Source organism: Parasteatoda tepidariorum, chromosome 3, assembly GCF_982258835.1.
Source record: "Parasteatoda tepidariorum strain Cologne lab strain chromosome 3, Ptep-v5.0, whole genome shotgun sequence".
Taxonomy (NCBI): domain Eukaryota; kingdom Metazoa; phylum Arthropoda; class Arachnida; order Araneae; family Theridiidae; genus Parasteatoda; species Parasteatoda tepidariorum.
Genome location: NC_141757.1, coordinates 52,011,918 through 52,028,299, shown reverse-complemented (window position 1 = coordinate 52,028,299; position 16,382 = coordinate 52,011,918). Strand labels below are relative to the sequence as shown.

The 16,382-nt window shown below is 29.1% G+C and overlaps 1 protein-coding gene across 4 annotated transcripts in view; it reads right to left on the bottom strand.

The window, feature by feature from the left end:
• The window catches only part of LOC107453771 (SPARC-related modular calcium-binding protein 1), a 122,450-nt gene that overhangs the window by 48,381 nt on the left and 57,687 nt on the right, over positions 1-16,382 (bottom strand). For all 4 annotated transcript variants that reach the window (XM_043040473.3, XM_043040474.3, XM_071179428.2 and 1 more), the window contains exon 2: positions 10,321-10,489. In XM_043040473.3, coding sequence (XP_042896407.2) covers positions 10,321-10,489 — 169 coding nt within the window. The remainder of the gene's footprint in view (positions 1-10,320; positions 10,490-16,382) is intronic.

Sequence of the window (16,382 nt, the reverse complement as noted above, 5' to 3'; positions counted from 1 at the left end):
TATTTTTTTTATTAAATATAAAGAATTATAAATATAAATATCAAACTAATAAAACGTAATAGCATGTTTTATTAGTTATAACGTAATAGCAAGTAAACAAGTTTTTCGGCAATTAAAACATCACACAAACAAAAATATACAAGAATACAAATGACAAAATTAATTTTATAAAACTAGGGATATTTTATACGAAAATATTTAGATTAAAATATAGATATAATTATCATTTCAATAAAAATCTAAAACAAATTCATAGATTTTGAAATACTTATATACATACATATTTTGCATAACTTACTCATTAATCAAAACTCAGAATATGATTAATAGTTTCGTCCTGTTTTATAAAAGACACGAAGACAATTTTACTTCAATCATTTCAAAGAAAACGTCATTATATCCAAATGTTTGAAAGACGCCATTTTGCTTTGTCTTAGAAAAACAAAATGAAATATAGGAATGTAAAATTACATATTCATTTATTCATTTATTTATTTTTAAAGGGAAAAAACAGACGCGGCTCGTATTTCATATCAACAATATTAATAAAAAACTATTAAACCGGAATCATAAGCGTTTTGAAAAATTGTTTTACTTATGCAATTTTTGACTTTTCCTTTCGCATGCATATTGGATAATTTCAACATACGAAAGCGTTAAATTGTTTTTGTACGAAACATTTTCAACACTTTAAAAAAATAACAGCTCTTAACGATTAACCGTTAAGAATAAAATGGTCGCGAATTCTAGGGAATTCAAATAAATAGTTATTAAAATCGTTCTTAGAGATTGAATTCAGTCCTAATCATATTATGTGATTATCCTCGTATTATTAATTGAAAGATTTTATTTAAATTTCATACTTATAAACCTGATTGACCAAAAATTGACTTTTAAGAAGAATATTTGAAAAGAATATTTAAAAAAGAATTTGTATAACTGAATCTTGTTTTTCATACTATAATTAGGAAAAATTAGAAGGCTTGGAACAAATTCGAGATTTTTATCGCGAATTTTTAGAGTTATCAATCCACTATTTAGAATTATCAATCCAGTATATTTAAAGCGATGACTGAAAAAAAGAAAGATGTTTAATGGCAATAATATTTATTTTTTAGTTATTAAAACTATCGTTTTCCTAGAAGAAAAAAAACTGTACGTTATTTTTTTCATAATTTCCCTTCTGTACAGGATGTTCGGCAACCACCGCTCATTGTATACACTTTTAGAATCCTTATAAAAATAAACTACTTATCTATACATTAGGTGCCGCAAAGAAATGAAGTGTTATCAAATTATGATATTTCGTTAACTAAGTAAATCACAGTGAACCCTAACTTTAAAACGCCCGCATCAGTTCTATTATCGGGAAAAACAGGATGTCCAAAGATTGATTGATTGACTGAGAAAACATTTCTGTGTCCTAAAAACAGTTGACGAAGTTTTTAAAGTTTAAATTCCAACTTTCCCATGATCAATTTCGATAATGATTTGTCAGATTTTGATAATTGTTATTCTAAAAGTATGATATTCTTCAAAATATGATGCCTCATTAACGAAGTAAATCGCTGCGAACCCTAGTTTTAAAACATCAGCATCAGTTCTATTATCGGGAGAAACAGGATGTCCAAAGATTGATTGATTGACCGTGAGATAACATTTCTGTGTCCTGAAAACAATTGATGAAGTTTTTAAGGTTTACATTCCAACTTTCCCGTGATTAATTTCGATAATGAATTGTCTGATTTTGATAATTGTTTTTCTTCACTTAAACATAGATTTTCTATTCCTTATCCTTTTTTTTACTTCATTTTTAATTAGGAATCTAAAACCATGTATATTAAAGATGATTCTGTATTTAGAAAAGGCAACTACATTTATTTATAGGTCTAACCTTCATTTAAAATCGAAAACAACTCTGGCATGTAAGCCAGAAATAATTAAAATGCCTTACATCGCACTGGGAACGAAAAATCCTAGAATGCGTATTGAACAACCTGAAGAGAAACAAGTGTTAAAAACAACAGTAGGATGCACTCCTACTAGCAAAAAATGAAGAATGATCAAACTTAAAAGCTTTGTCTTGTTTTATAGATAAAAATGCCATTAAAGAGTTCATCGACAGTATACTTTGTAATAATTAGGTAAAAAAGAAAATTATCTTAGTTGTTTCTTCAACACTTGATAAGAGAGTTAAAAATATATGTGTCTCCAGGTTGAAACTACGTGTAAGTTTTTATATAATTCTGAAAAATAAAAAGTAATTTTACACAATGCTAAAATAAATATGAGAGAAAAAACTAAGGAAAGCTTTACATTTCACAAAGTTCTTTCGGTTTAACGAAAACGTAATTAAAATAGATATATATGATTTTTATAAGTTTTTATATCATTGACATTAATAAAAATTCCCTGAATACTTTTTTTAATTCAATAAATTTTTTGACTATTTAAGGGCTTAGATCAATACAATGAAAAGCCGTATCCTTTGTTCTGCACTGCGAAAAAAATAGTTTCAAAACTTCCAGAATATGGTAACATTTACCGCGTTTTCTGGATCTACGGAAAATATAGTAAAATTTGATAATTTTACCATGATATCTTAGAGCATGGTATAAAAACAATTTATTCGGTTAAATTTACTTCACAGCTGTGTATTTTGTGCTAAATATGTGGTAGTACGAGCTATAATTTTCAAAACAACAGTTCCCGTAAATCCGGTATGGCAAAATTACCAAATAAATGGTTTAAATGGTTAAATAAAATGGTATTTTGAATTTATTAACCAGAATTATGTTGTTTTTTTTAATTTTTTTACCATATATGTCATTACCATAATTCATATCAGAATTCATATTCAAACCCGGGTCACCTCATTAGGAAGGAGAACACTGTATCACCCGAGCCATCACGGCTTGGTATTTTATTATTGCGAAGTATCGTCAGAAAATATCAGTGCTTACGATATATTGCGATATTTTCCAAATTTTACTAATTCGCATTATTTTTACGGTGGTCAATATTTCATAACAAAAATGAAATTTAGGTACAATCAGGTTTGTATCGTATATGATAAGCATCCCTACTGACGGTACGCGTAATATAATCGTATTAGATATCTATCGTTGTTAATACTGTTCGCGATATTATTGTTTCAAGTAGTCTTCATTACCTATAATACTTTCGATATTATTGTTTACAATATTTATCACTCTCGATAATAATCGCGATGTTATCATTATCGATAATTATTGTGTTTTTGATAATTGTTGTTAATCACGATAGATAATGAAAATATTTTTCAAAATACCATTAATGTGATGTTTAAAAATTTCGATATTTCACAATCTTTCTATACATCGTAAAGGTAATATATTTACTATAGATAAGAAATTTTTTTTTCAAAATATCATTAATGTGATGTTTAAAAGTATCGATATTTCACAATCTTTCGATACATCGTAAAGGTAATATATTTACAATAGATAAGAAAAAAAATTTTCAAAATATCATTAATGTGATGTTTTAAAATATCGATATTTCACAATCTTTCCATACATCGTAAAGGTAATATACTATTTGGTAAAATGTCTTAATGTGCTCTTTTAAAAATAATGTGCTGATATACTAAGAAAATTGTAGTTTAACTTGAATTGAATGCAATTTAAAATTAAAAGTTCTAAAATAATAATTTAAATTTTCAGATTTAAAATATTAATCTCTAGTGAATAAAATAAAATCTGAGCGCAGTATGGAAACACACACACTCGAAGAGAGGAGAGGAAAGAAGATAAAGAGCGGTGTATAAATGAATGATATATATTTAAATATTAAGACATTTTTCCATTAAAAAAATTCGACGAGCACGTTTTTTATCCCCCTTTTCCCAGAAAATCTGTCTTGTTTGAACATGTTGTTAAGCGCTAAAAGTACTTCATTCATACACAAAAACTGAAGATTTGGCTCTTTATAAAAGTTTTCTGAAACGTGTTGTCCCTTTTCCTTTATGTTCCACCACTGTTCCAGGCTTTGACTAATGGCTCATGCCTGGACTCTCCCAGTAAGTGAATGTAAATTAGTCTCGAAGAAACGGCTAAATGTATTGACTTTATAGAGAAGATAGTCTAGGAGAAAGTCTTTAAAGAGCCCCCCCATCATGCATTATTCATGCAGCTCCAGTCTATGTCATCGTCGGATTTTCCTCGCTTTTAACTCTCTCCTGGAAATTTACCTCGTTTGAATGAAGGGAAAATTAGGGAAAATACTTGGGAAGTACAAACCGAAATTTACTGCAACACAATGAGGAAGAAGAAGCAGATGGCGCCGAAAAGCGGGATTAGTTTTAAATGGAATTTAAAGGAAAAGTGTATGTTTAGCTTTGTTTGAAACAAATAGGGGATTTTAAGCATGACTTCATTATGCCATATCATAGATAAAAAGAATAAGAACAAAAAAATTATTAATGCAATTGCAAGACTTTGTATAACTTTTAACGTTTTAATAGGTGATTTATAACGAATCTTTTATTGATCAGAAATTTTTTCGGGAATGTATTGATGATGTTAAATGTTAAAACATCTTAACTTTAATGATTTGTTTAAACAAAATAGTTTAAATGTACATTTTTTCGATTATTTGTTTGCATCATTAAGAATTAATAACAACCACAATTCTTTTTTAGGCTCACAAAGATTTAAGTTATGAAACTTTAAAAATAGAGACACTTTAAAATATTTAAACCTGAAAAGAAATTATGAAAATGAAAATGAGGGTTCAGGAGATGTAGAAAACAGAAGTATAGATATTTTTTAAAAAAATAACAAAGCGAGTGTAAAGAATGTAAACTTACACACACTGGCCAATGAATTATAAACCTTAAGTTAACGTTTTATTGGACATGCTTTTGCACGCATTACAACTTGTATTTGAGAGGGCATCGACTCTAGGGGCTTCTGGGGTATATTTTTATGCCCAGAGTATACCATGTATTAGCTACGTAAGCTTTAAGATCTTGTAAACTAGATGAAGGAGGAGATTGCTGCCGGAAGGGCCTTTCCAAAATTATTTTCTATAATAAATAATTAAATCTATTATATTATATATCTCAAAATTATTTTTTGAGTTAAGATCCGGTTTTTGCGGTGTTTATAAAAGATGATGAAAGTCAAATTTATAATCAGTAAACCAATTTTGAAAATCCGTCAACTTCGGAGAAAAAACCTAATTGATGCAGGATGTAATTGATTTGTCAAGTATTGGTTGTTAGGTATTACATGGCTTTTCGTTTACCCTCAGGAAACACTGTGGCACCATTTCCATACTACCAGAACATGCTCCCCATCATGATACTTCCACCACACCCTTATTAACAGGGCAAGATGGGCTTATGGTTTTGTGGGATTTAAGCGAAACTTACACGTCTTATGTCTTCCATCCATGCAGAACAAAGTGTAGCGTGTTTCATCCATTCGTCTCTAGTTCTCGGGTGTCCTCTGACGTTTCTTCCGTACCTCTGAAAAACAATTCTGACATTTCGGTCAGAAATAAGAGGTTTTGTCATAGGCATCTGAAAACGTATTTTCCTCCTCTGCAATTTCCTGCGAATGGTTTGAGACTAAATCAATTGGGAATAACCTTGGTTGCAAGTTTTTGTTAGCTGTAGCACAGTAGACCCTTTTCTCTGTCGTGCAATTCGTCTAAGACAAGACCGATCATGGTCTTGGTTAATTGTGTTCGAACTACACTTACGTCCTCTAGACAAGTAATGTTGATTCAGTTCCAATTTTTTAGAACCTTTGACACGGCTGCTTTTAAGAATCCAATGAACTCTACGGTCTTAATAATCGTGACTCCTGCTAAACAGGAGCCAATAATAAGTCCTTTTTCAGGTGAAGAGAGATTTTTCGTTTCTCCAATTATAATGCGTTTGTCATGAAATCACCTTCACTACCTAACAGATGGTACCAGGGTTCTGATTGTACCAGCATCCTGATGAAGCTTTATTCACTTCATAAAAAGAGTTTCTACACTTCATCGCTAGCGACCATTTAATAGATAATTTCACAGATTTCTAAATCATTGGCCAGTGTGTATACTAATTTAAGCAGTTTAAGTAGAATTAAGAAGCAAACTTTTTTATACGTTTTACTGAAAAATAGCGTCAAAAATTTAATTTTTCAAAAACACTCATACATCTTTGTTCTTCAGCAGTGTATATGCATAAAATAATATCTCCTAGTAAAATTATTAAATGATATAATTAAGAAAGATTTAAAAAAATCAAATTTTTTTTTAATAAAAGTATTTATTTACTTGTGATAAATTATATTACTTTGAAATTAGTAGACTTTGAAGGCAGTTTCAAATCAAAATTTTAAATTAGATTATATCAGAAATTTGGTGGACTATGTCAAAATCTGGGCTCATCAAAACGCATTCTATAAATTTTTCAAATAAATAAATAATGTAAAAGTAAAGTTTTTAAATGAGAAGCATTTCTCACCCAAATTTCCAAACCAGCTTATGCTCTTTTTTCTAACCGATCCAATATTTTCTTAATTAATCATATTTTTATTCCTTAAATGTTCGTGATAATATGAATATTAATTAAACTAGTGAAAACGTGATTTTTTTTCAAGTATTTTAAATTTTTAAACGAATGTCAAGTAAGAGTGTCTAGACGCATATTTGTTAGGCGTCACAGTGACGCAGCGCGACCTGACCTTTACAAGGCCATACACCAATTTACTCTGAATTTTAAATACATTGTTTGAGGAAAATATATTTATATTTATAAATACTAATCTAAGGTCAATTACACCTAAAAATTTCTTGGTGTTAGAGATGATCTGAAGACAGGTGACACCTAGCATACCGACAGACGCCCAAGCAACACTAATGCTTAAAACTAAAAATATGGAATGTCGGTTGTTCGACGATAGATTAAGAAGGAAAAAAAGAACGTGACGACACTTATAAGTTCAATTTCGCCCACACGTCTTCAAGTGCGAGATTTGGACAATGAGCGAGGCGTATATACTAATTACTTACTAAGATTGAGCACCTAAAGTTTTTAGTTAACTGTTTTAGTTTTCCTAGAGAATTAATTCAAGTATACAGAGATTTTAGTAATAAGTTTCTTTGATTTTTTTCTAACCGATGTAGAAAATATGAAGCTTCTGAAATAACAATTATATTTCTTAAAATAATTTATTCCTATGTAACGGCTGTAAAAAATCTGAAGCCTTTGCGTCTTAAAATAACAATTATTTTCCTTAAAATAATTTATTCTTTTCTATCGGCTGTGTAAAAAATATGAAGCCTCTGTGTCTGAAATAATTCTTTTTCTTAAAATAATTGATTCCTCTCTAAAGGCCGTAGAAAACATGAAGCCTCTGCATCTGAAATAACAATTATTTTTTTTAAACATAATTGATTCCTTTCTAACGACTGTAGAAAATATGATGCCTCTGCGTTAATTAGAAATTATCATGGTTACATAAACAAAAAACACAGAACCTGACTAGTATCCATTGATGCATATGACATTGCTATCTACACAGACAGTGTATAGTTTCATACATGCATAATCACACTGAATTGAATAAAACCAAACGCGTGTCAATAGGAATAACATTCAGAATTATTAAAAAAATGAAAACTATACTTCAAAATTCAAAATTATGTTTATGTATAAGTATTTGGATTGAAATTCCCAAGTTAATTTTAAGTACTGATGACATATTTCTTTTAAATAGCTATGCATTTTTAAAATTTCCCATATCGGTCAATTTAAAACAAACTATAAAATAAATTAATTTTCGAATCAATAAAAAAATGAATATCATCTGCTGATTTCAAAATATAAAACTAGAGAAAGAAAACATGAAATTCAAAACACCGAAAGTAGAAAATCCAGGAATTCTTCCCAATAACTAATTAATTTTTTTATCGAGTTGCATACACAAAACTTTTACTGATATTGAAAATATTAATTAAAGGGGAGAGAAAAATGGATTAAATATGCCATAAACAATGCAATGTATGATTGATTGCAAATTAGCAGCGAAATTTCCAATATAAACATTTTTCATTTTGAAATGCTAAAAACAATCAACTTCAAATAAGGATCAATTATTTTACTTCAATTTTCTTCTCATTATTTAAACTTATAATGAAACTTTTCGCAATAAAATAGAGCATACTCTTTTGAGTTGAAATTAATTTACACTTGTTTTGGTAATATTCCAAATACGAGTAAAAGGTTTAGTGAAATTATTGCTAAATTTTAAATTAATTTTTCCAATCTATATTCCCGTGTTTTACTGTCAATATTTTTTTTTTTACTGCATTCATTTTATCCTGTTTTATACAACACCCAAACTTCTAGGCAATTTTGAGTATGCATAATTAAGTATATTTTTCCGTCTTATTTAAATTTGTAGTTGGAACTAAATATTATTTACGTTTGGTATTGAATATTTTAGTAGTTTATAAGCGAAATATTTCGGATAGTTCGCACTGTATTACACAATTTATATAGACATTGCTTCAATTTGACTAAAATTGCAGCTTAGGCATAGTAAAAAACTAAATGTGCTATCATATAAAATTCATAATGCGCGTTGGTATACTTTTGAAGGGATTTGGGCAATATAATGGTAAGTCACGTTTTAAAATTGTTCAATTTTTTAGTATTAAAAAAAAAAAAAAAAAAAAAAAAAAAAAAAAAAAAGGGAAAGAAAGGAAAGTGAAAACGAAGGAAAAAAACGTGATTCAGCAAAATATTTCTGTGCAATGTACTGTTATCTAGAGAAAAAGTCGAAATTTTTTAAAGTGTCTATCTGGAAACAGTACTTAGGAACAGTTAGATGGAGAGAATAAATTTCACTTTTGAGAAAAACATATCTAAGATCCTTTCAAAAAGAGCGAATATGCTTTGATATTATTTTCGTAATATGCTATCCACTTTTCTCCTGCATTGCTACACAAAATTCATATAAAAAGACAAAAAGTTATAACAAAATGCCAAGACTAACTTCACTCGATTGCCCATCGAAAGTTTTCTTCTCTGCCATCTTCAAGACATAAATGAAATTACCTTTACATTTTTGCATATTTTCATATCTGTGTAAATTTATCCATCATAGAATAAACATGGATCTAAGATATAGAATTTATAAAATAATTAGCCTATATCCCTGGCTAAAAAGTATTTCATTTTTGTCAATCAAAAAACGAAAAAAGAAAGATGCGTCATGTCGAAAGACGTAGGTAAACGAGGATGGTGGTGGAAGTTCGTTACGAAAGTGATGCGTCCTTTGTTTTCGTTTTAGATCTGACACAAAGAACATTATTTTTTTCCTTTTCAGTTTTCCTTAAAAGCTTATTTTATTTTTAAAAAATTCGTTTTATTTTATTAATTTCTTCTTCTTAGTTTTAGGTTTGTTAATTTGTTTATGATGAAAAGGGGTTGGTATTTCAATTGGCGATATATTTTGCTCGTGTCACTCAGGAAAAAATTTTGTTAAACCTGAATTGACATCAGAAACAGAACTCCAGTTGTAATTTGGGCACTCTATGAGTCGGGTCAGTAGGGCGCTGGGCCCATATCCAAGAGGTCGTGGGCTCGATCCTCGCCGGCCGAAGACTCCCCGTGTAGTAAATGGTGACTGATGCACGTTAAATCTGCCGAGTCTCAAAGTCCTCCATGTTCCCACAACAAATCAATACCTCTGGGGGTACTGATCCAGGAGTTTCCTTGTCTTCTGGATTGGTTCAAAATTACAAGGCTACGGAGTTGAACGTAAGTAGTCGTAAACCCACGAAATTGGGTCGGCTGTTCAACGACGGTTATAAAATAAAAACTCTATGAGTCGGAAAATGGTCGAAATTTTAATTGGAGATAAAATAAAATGCGCTTTCAGTGGTTAGGAAACGATTGAAACTTGCATTGAAGTTCCAGCATGTAGCTCCAGTTCAGTTTTGAACACTTTAACCTGTTGAAAAACGGTCCATTTGGATTGAGAATAATTTCATTTTGCTTATAATATGGCGATAAAATTTAATCGTAGAGGCCAGGAAACGATACTTACATTGTCTTCAGCACAGTACCAATTTGAATGTGTGTGCTCCAACTAGTCAAAATTTCATTTACAAAATTCCAATCTCAAGCGGGTTTATAAAAACGTAGTAAATGTACTAAATTTCGTGTTCTATATTTATCAGTGATCAAGATTAAAATAAGTTTCAAGGTTTGGACGGTGGTGTATTAATAATGTGTGTTTCAATCGATAAAATTTCAAGAAGAATTGTTCTTACCGCTGCATCTCCCACGGCGACTAAATTCCACGGGATGTCCCTGGCATTTGGCTTTCTCGATTTCACACCGGGAGTCGTACGTCCGACCGTCAGTGCCGCACACCGGAACAATTTCAGAATCACAGTCTATATCACAGTCTGATGAGGTACCTTCAGATACCAATGGAAACTGTAATAAAGCACAACACACAATACTTTAAAAAGCTGAATTATATTTAATATCTTCAAGATCTCAAATCTTTCCTTCAAATTTTTCTTTTTAAATCACTGCTCTTTAGATTTAACACACAATTTTAAAAAGTTAAGCATACAGCAACAACAAAATCTGAGCAAATTCATATCGACTAAATTTTTATTTTATTTATTCTTTAAAAAAGTTGAGAAAACATGGAAAAAATTACAGAATAATAAAAAAAGAGAAAAATAAAATTATTTAAAAAAAATAATAAAAATCAGGAAAAAAATTATATAATCTTTTCATCAATTCACGCGATTATATCAACAAAAAGGAGTGCTTTCTAATATTGTATAAATCTATCCAAAGCAAAATATATCAATACAATAGTGTGAGGAGCACTCAAAAAAAATTTATTTTTATTTCAATATATATATATATATATATATATATATATATATATATATATATATATATATATATATATATATATATATATATATATATATATATATATATATATATATATATATATATATATATATATATATATATATATATATATATATATTCACATTTTTGTTGCTTTGACAAAAGAATTCGTAGAAAGGCTTAATTTTCCCACTGCTCCCGACGAATTTATAGAGTTATTTTACACCCTTCTTTCTTGCTCCGCTTAACTTCTTCCTTGAACTTACTCCAGGCAGGCGCAAAGTACTTTACTGCCCGATTGGAGATTGCGTCGTAGTGATGTTTTAACTCGGATGGAAGAGTTCGAACGGACGTAGACGGTTGCAAAATCCTTCGAAGTAGAGAGATTTTGCAGTCTCACTCTTTTACGTCCGGTTAACTTCTTCTTTCCACTTAACTTCTATGTGAATGTTTCTTTTAATTTTTGTTGATCTTCGAAGCCAGAAAGGAGCTTTAACCAGTCTGTTACGTGGCAAGCTGTGCTTGTTTGTGCACGCGTTAGGAGTTAGCACGCCTTAGAATCAGCCTTAGTTTAAATTTAGAACAAGGTTAAAGCAAAACATTTACAATTTGATTTGGACTTTGTCAACAGTTAATTTTGATACGTCATTAAATGAGAAGATCGGTCTTATTCCATTGCAAAATCTCTCTATATAGAGAGAAAATTTTTAAACCATTTTGTATTCTGTTCGCTTCAATTTTTCAGATTAACTAGATTCATATTGCACAATCGCGAAGTAAGAAGAGAATGGTCGGAGATTGTCCAATTGTGATTAATTTTTACGAAAGGGCTAGGTTAAATGGACTCAAGGGGATGAAAACTGCTTTCTTCTAAAATAACTTAATATTACCTCTAACTTAAGTGGAAGTTCTTTAACTTTTCCATAAGAGAGAATGAGAGCCTCACGTGTTTGGTTTGACTTAACAAGCAAGATGGTGATGTACTTATCAATATTAGCTATCAGTTGCTATGATATATTACTAGTCTTATAATCTTAATTAAACAGTTATCTACCAGTGCAGAAAAAAGAACAATAATGCTTGCAATTAGCTAGTATAATTGCAAAAGACTTTTTCAATTGACAAAACATCTTAAAATGTTGCATGTTTTTCCATTTGACGGCAAAGTGTCAATTCATATAGCACAAATGAGAATAAAATGATGATAGTCTATACTATATCAGAGAATGAATAAGAGAAAATACAACTCTTTTATTCCCAGACTGTCTTTGAATGAAGACTAGATTTTAGTAATGATACACAAGAGTCTCTTTTGACTCTTTTTCGGACTGGAAAGATTCCCAACTATCGATCTTTCCTCACTTAAAAGAACATCATGGAAATCCCTTTTCATCCCAAAACGAAGGGGGTGGATGGAGCAGAAAGCGAAAATAAAAATAAAAAAAAGCTCAGAATCGTGCTTCCGTGCCATACTCTCAGAAATCCGATCTTCTTTGAATAAAGTAAGAAGTCTGGCGTCTCTAAAAGTAATCCGAACTCTCCAAGATTTGGTTTGTCCGGCAGGCCGGATATTTGTACCCATTTGGGATGAAGCAATGATATGTTTTGGTGAAACTCTAGAAAGATGCTGCTCTTGATGTTAGTTGGTAAACATGACTTATTTTCAGATAAGCTCTCTCAACCGAAGCAATTCATAAGTTGAAAGAACGAAACGCATTAGCTGTGGAGAGCATAAAAAACGTTATGATTCCGTCTCCATTTCAAATGTCAAACAAATAATGGCATTGACAAACAAAAAACATATGAAATACTAAAAATGCCAGAAAACAGTGTCGTAAACACATTTATTTAATTCTTTTTTTAGAGGTATTTGAACTTAATTCCAGTAAGTTTTTTTTAATACATTAATTCATATCATATTAGTTAGAGTTTCTTGAACTATAGGTCCTGACCCTAGATGCAGATGCGAAAAACATGAACAGTAAAGTTATTCTACACTTTAAAAAAGTAATAAATTAAAAATCAGTTAGTTCCCACATCTTAGTCGCTAGAATTTCTCCGATTCTTTAGATATACAACGTGTTCAGTAATAACCTCCCGTAATCTATGATAATTTTCAAATTGCTCTTCAAAAAAAGGAGATAAAATTAAGTCAAGTGTGCATAAAGATTGGAAGTCACAAATCAATATTTAAGCGAAAAAGAAATAGAAGCATCATCAAAATTTGTTAAATAACTAGAGAAAGGAGCGGGATGTAAAACGTCAAAGCCAATTTGATTGCCTGATGAAAATTGGAAATATTTCGAATGGTCTTCTTTAAACTCTTCCTCGGGTAATTAAACCTGTTTCTTCAGCTGATCATATAGATTTTAATATTTTTAATCCCGCTTCTTTCATTTGTGATTCGACAGATTTCGAGAGCGTTTTTATTTATTTCTCACTGAAAATATTGAATTGTGGTGCTACCAATGTGCGTATATTTTTTAACCAAATTTTTGACAACGATTCTAAAAATATCGATACATTATGGGTGGTCATTACGGAGCATTAGCTTAAAAACTTTGATTTTAAACTTCGATTTTGCCGTTTGTAAGCAAAAATGTTTCCTTTTTGTTCGGATAAAATCAGCGAAATTTTTCTGTGGGACTTCACAAAATTTGCTTTTATCATTTAAGTTTTAAATACGTACATATTTTTTTAATAAATATTTTTATCGAACGTTTTATTCGTGGTCAAATACTAAATTTTTAAACAGAACTTGTTTTCTATATTTAAATTAAGAAAGAGAAAAATGGAAAAACCGTGTGCGAAAATCGTGTTTGAGGAAAATTCGAATCAGCAGATATTTTTACAAATGTAATAACATCGTCTACATTGATTAAAAAAAAAGCTATCATTATCAACAGTTGCGTAAAAATGTTCAAATATGCCTTAGTAATTTAAACAACTCTGTTGTAAGAACGTAATTTTTTTTATTGAAACTTTAATTTTTATTTTAAAATGTAGTTAATATGCTAGTAGCAGTAAAAGCACCCCGCAAATTAAGGGAGGGGGGCTGTGGAAAAAGGCCCTGGAGAAAAGGCACGGAAAAAATCACTAAAAAAGAAAAGCACAGAAAAAAAAAGAAACACCGGGAAAAGTACCACTGTCATAATTAAATGAATATAGTGACCGGTTCAATTAATACAACTAATAACGTTAGCAAAATTTAATATAATTAAATATTCATTTGATCGTAAATAGGTACTTTTTTTAAAATTAATTAATACTCGAGGATTGATCTGAATTTATTTTTAGTTGTTTATCTCCTACATTAATACATGTAATGTATCAAAAAAGAATAGTCTTAGTAATCTTGTGATAAGTTTAAAAAACAAATAAAAATATGAAGTGTACCATTTTATTTCAACTTTTAATTAAATAATTCCTTATTACAACAAGCACGATTATTATACCTCAATACAAAAAGTATAATTATAGAAAATTATAAAATTTTTAGAGCTTTTTTAGAGCTTCTTCTTCTTTTAATCATTTAGTTAAGATTTATTTTCCAAATAAACCTTGCTTTTTGATTATATTTTTTTTAAAAATTATCTATCTACTTACGATGACATTTTCAATTATATTGAATTCAGATTCAACAGTCTGAAACAATAAAAAAAAAAAAAAAAAAAAAAAAAAAAAAAATTGTTTTATGTGTGTTTTTTGTTGCTAGAAAATTTTCCCATAGTCTTAGGCCTGAGCGTCCCCGGTAAAAAGAAACTATAGAAATAAATATTTTCAATTTATGTTAAATTTATTAATAAAAATGTATTATTATTCTCTGACAAAATGAATTGAATTTCCTCCATTACAGTGCATTCAGTTCGTGATTTTAAGGTATATGCAATTTTTATCCAGTTTGCGAGCTTTATCAAAACACGAGTTTCATTAACTGTTTCAAATTATTAATTTATTATTCATAAGATTTTTGTGACGAAGATCGGCTTATTATTATTACTATTAAAGAGATGATCTATATCATTATAAAAATTAATATTTTCAATTTGTTAAATATATTAATAAAAATAAGCTATTTTTCTCTGATAAAATGAATTTAATTTCCTCCATTGGAGTACATGCAATGATTGATTTTCAGACATATGCATTTCTTACACCGTTTGCAAACTTTATTAAACACGAGTTTTAATAACTACTTCAAACTATTAATTTATTATTCATAAGATTTTTATAACAAAGATAGACTTATTATTATTACTTTTAAAGAGATAAATTATATTATTCTAGATTTAAGTATTTACAATTTGTTAAATTTATTAATAAAAGTTTGTTATTTTTCTCTGACAAAATGAATTAAATTTCCACCATTGGAGTGCATGCAATTATTGATTTTCAGGCATATGCATTTCTTAAGCTTTTTTAAAATACAATTTTTGTTAACTGTTTTAAATTATTAATTTATTATCCATAAGATTTTGCGACTGAGTTAGTCTTAGTAATATTATTTTCCTTATTATTTTAGTCTTAGATATTTATTACTTATTCGCATAATGTATAACTATTAGCAGTTTTTTTTTAATAAAAACTATGTCAATCATACTTAATTAAATATTTCTTTACAATGAAATGAACAAAATAAAAGGAAATTCCTTGAAATTAATTAAGTTTTCATATCACAAAAGGATGAAAAATGAAAAAGAAGAAGCACATAAAGAATTTTTTTTTTTTAAATGACTTCGCGTTACGGTGTCTAAATTTTTCATATGAACGATTTAATATGTAACATTAGTGTCACACCTAATTAAACAAAGAATAAATTAAGAATAGCTTTAAAGAATAAAAAAAGAAATGAGCCTTTCGCAATTCAAACAGCACCTCATTTTTGATAAAGAATAAATTAAGAAAACTTTACGCTTATAAAATAATTCCAATGGCGCGGCGTGAACATTAAAAAGGGAGATTATCCACTATAGTGACAAGTTTATTAAGATGAAACTTAATTTATCGTTTAATAACCATGGTGGAAAATAATAATTGTTTTCTTGGCGGAAAAAGGAGAAGTGCTTATCTTTTTAGACTATCTTTAATGTAAGCAAATAAATAATGCAAGGATTGCAGTTCTTTTCTTGGTTAAAAGCACTCATGTTGATTTTGAATCTGACTTCACATTCTTTTTTTTCTGAAACTAGGATTATTGAGGAAATAATCAATAGATAGCGAAATAATCCCTATTTCGCTCACAATTATTTTTGTATGAAAATTTGAAACAATGTCTTTCGGTCGCGTATATATAGAACGTAAAAATGCAATTTGTTAATTTTAAAGCGTGAATACAGATGCTCATTTACAAACTATGGTAATCGATGAAATTTTTTTTTCTCGAATAATCAAACAAAATTAATTAATTTGAAAAAATTTTCATCTATTTTAATTGTTTATATTTAATAAAAGAAAA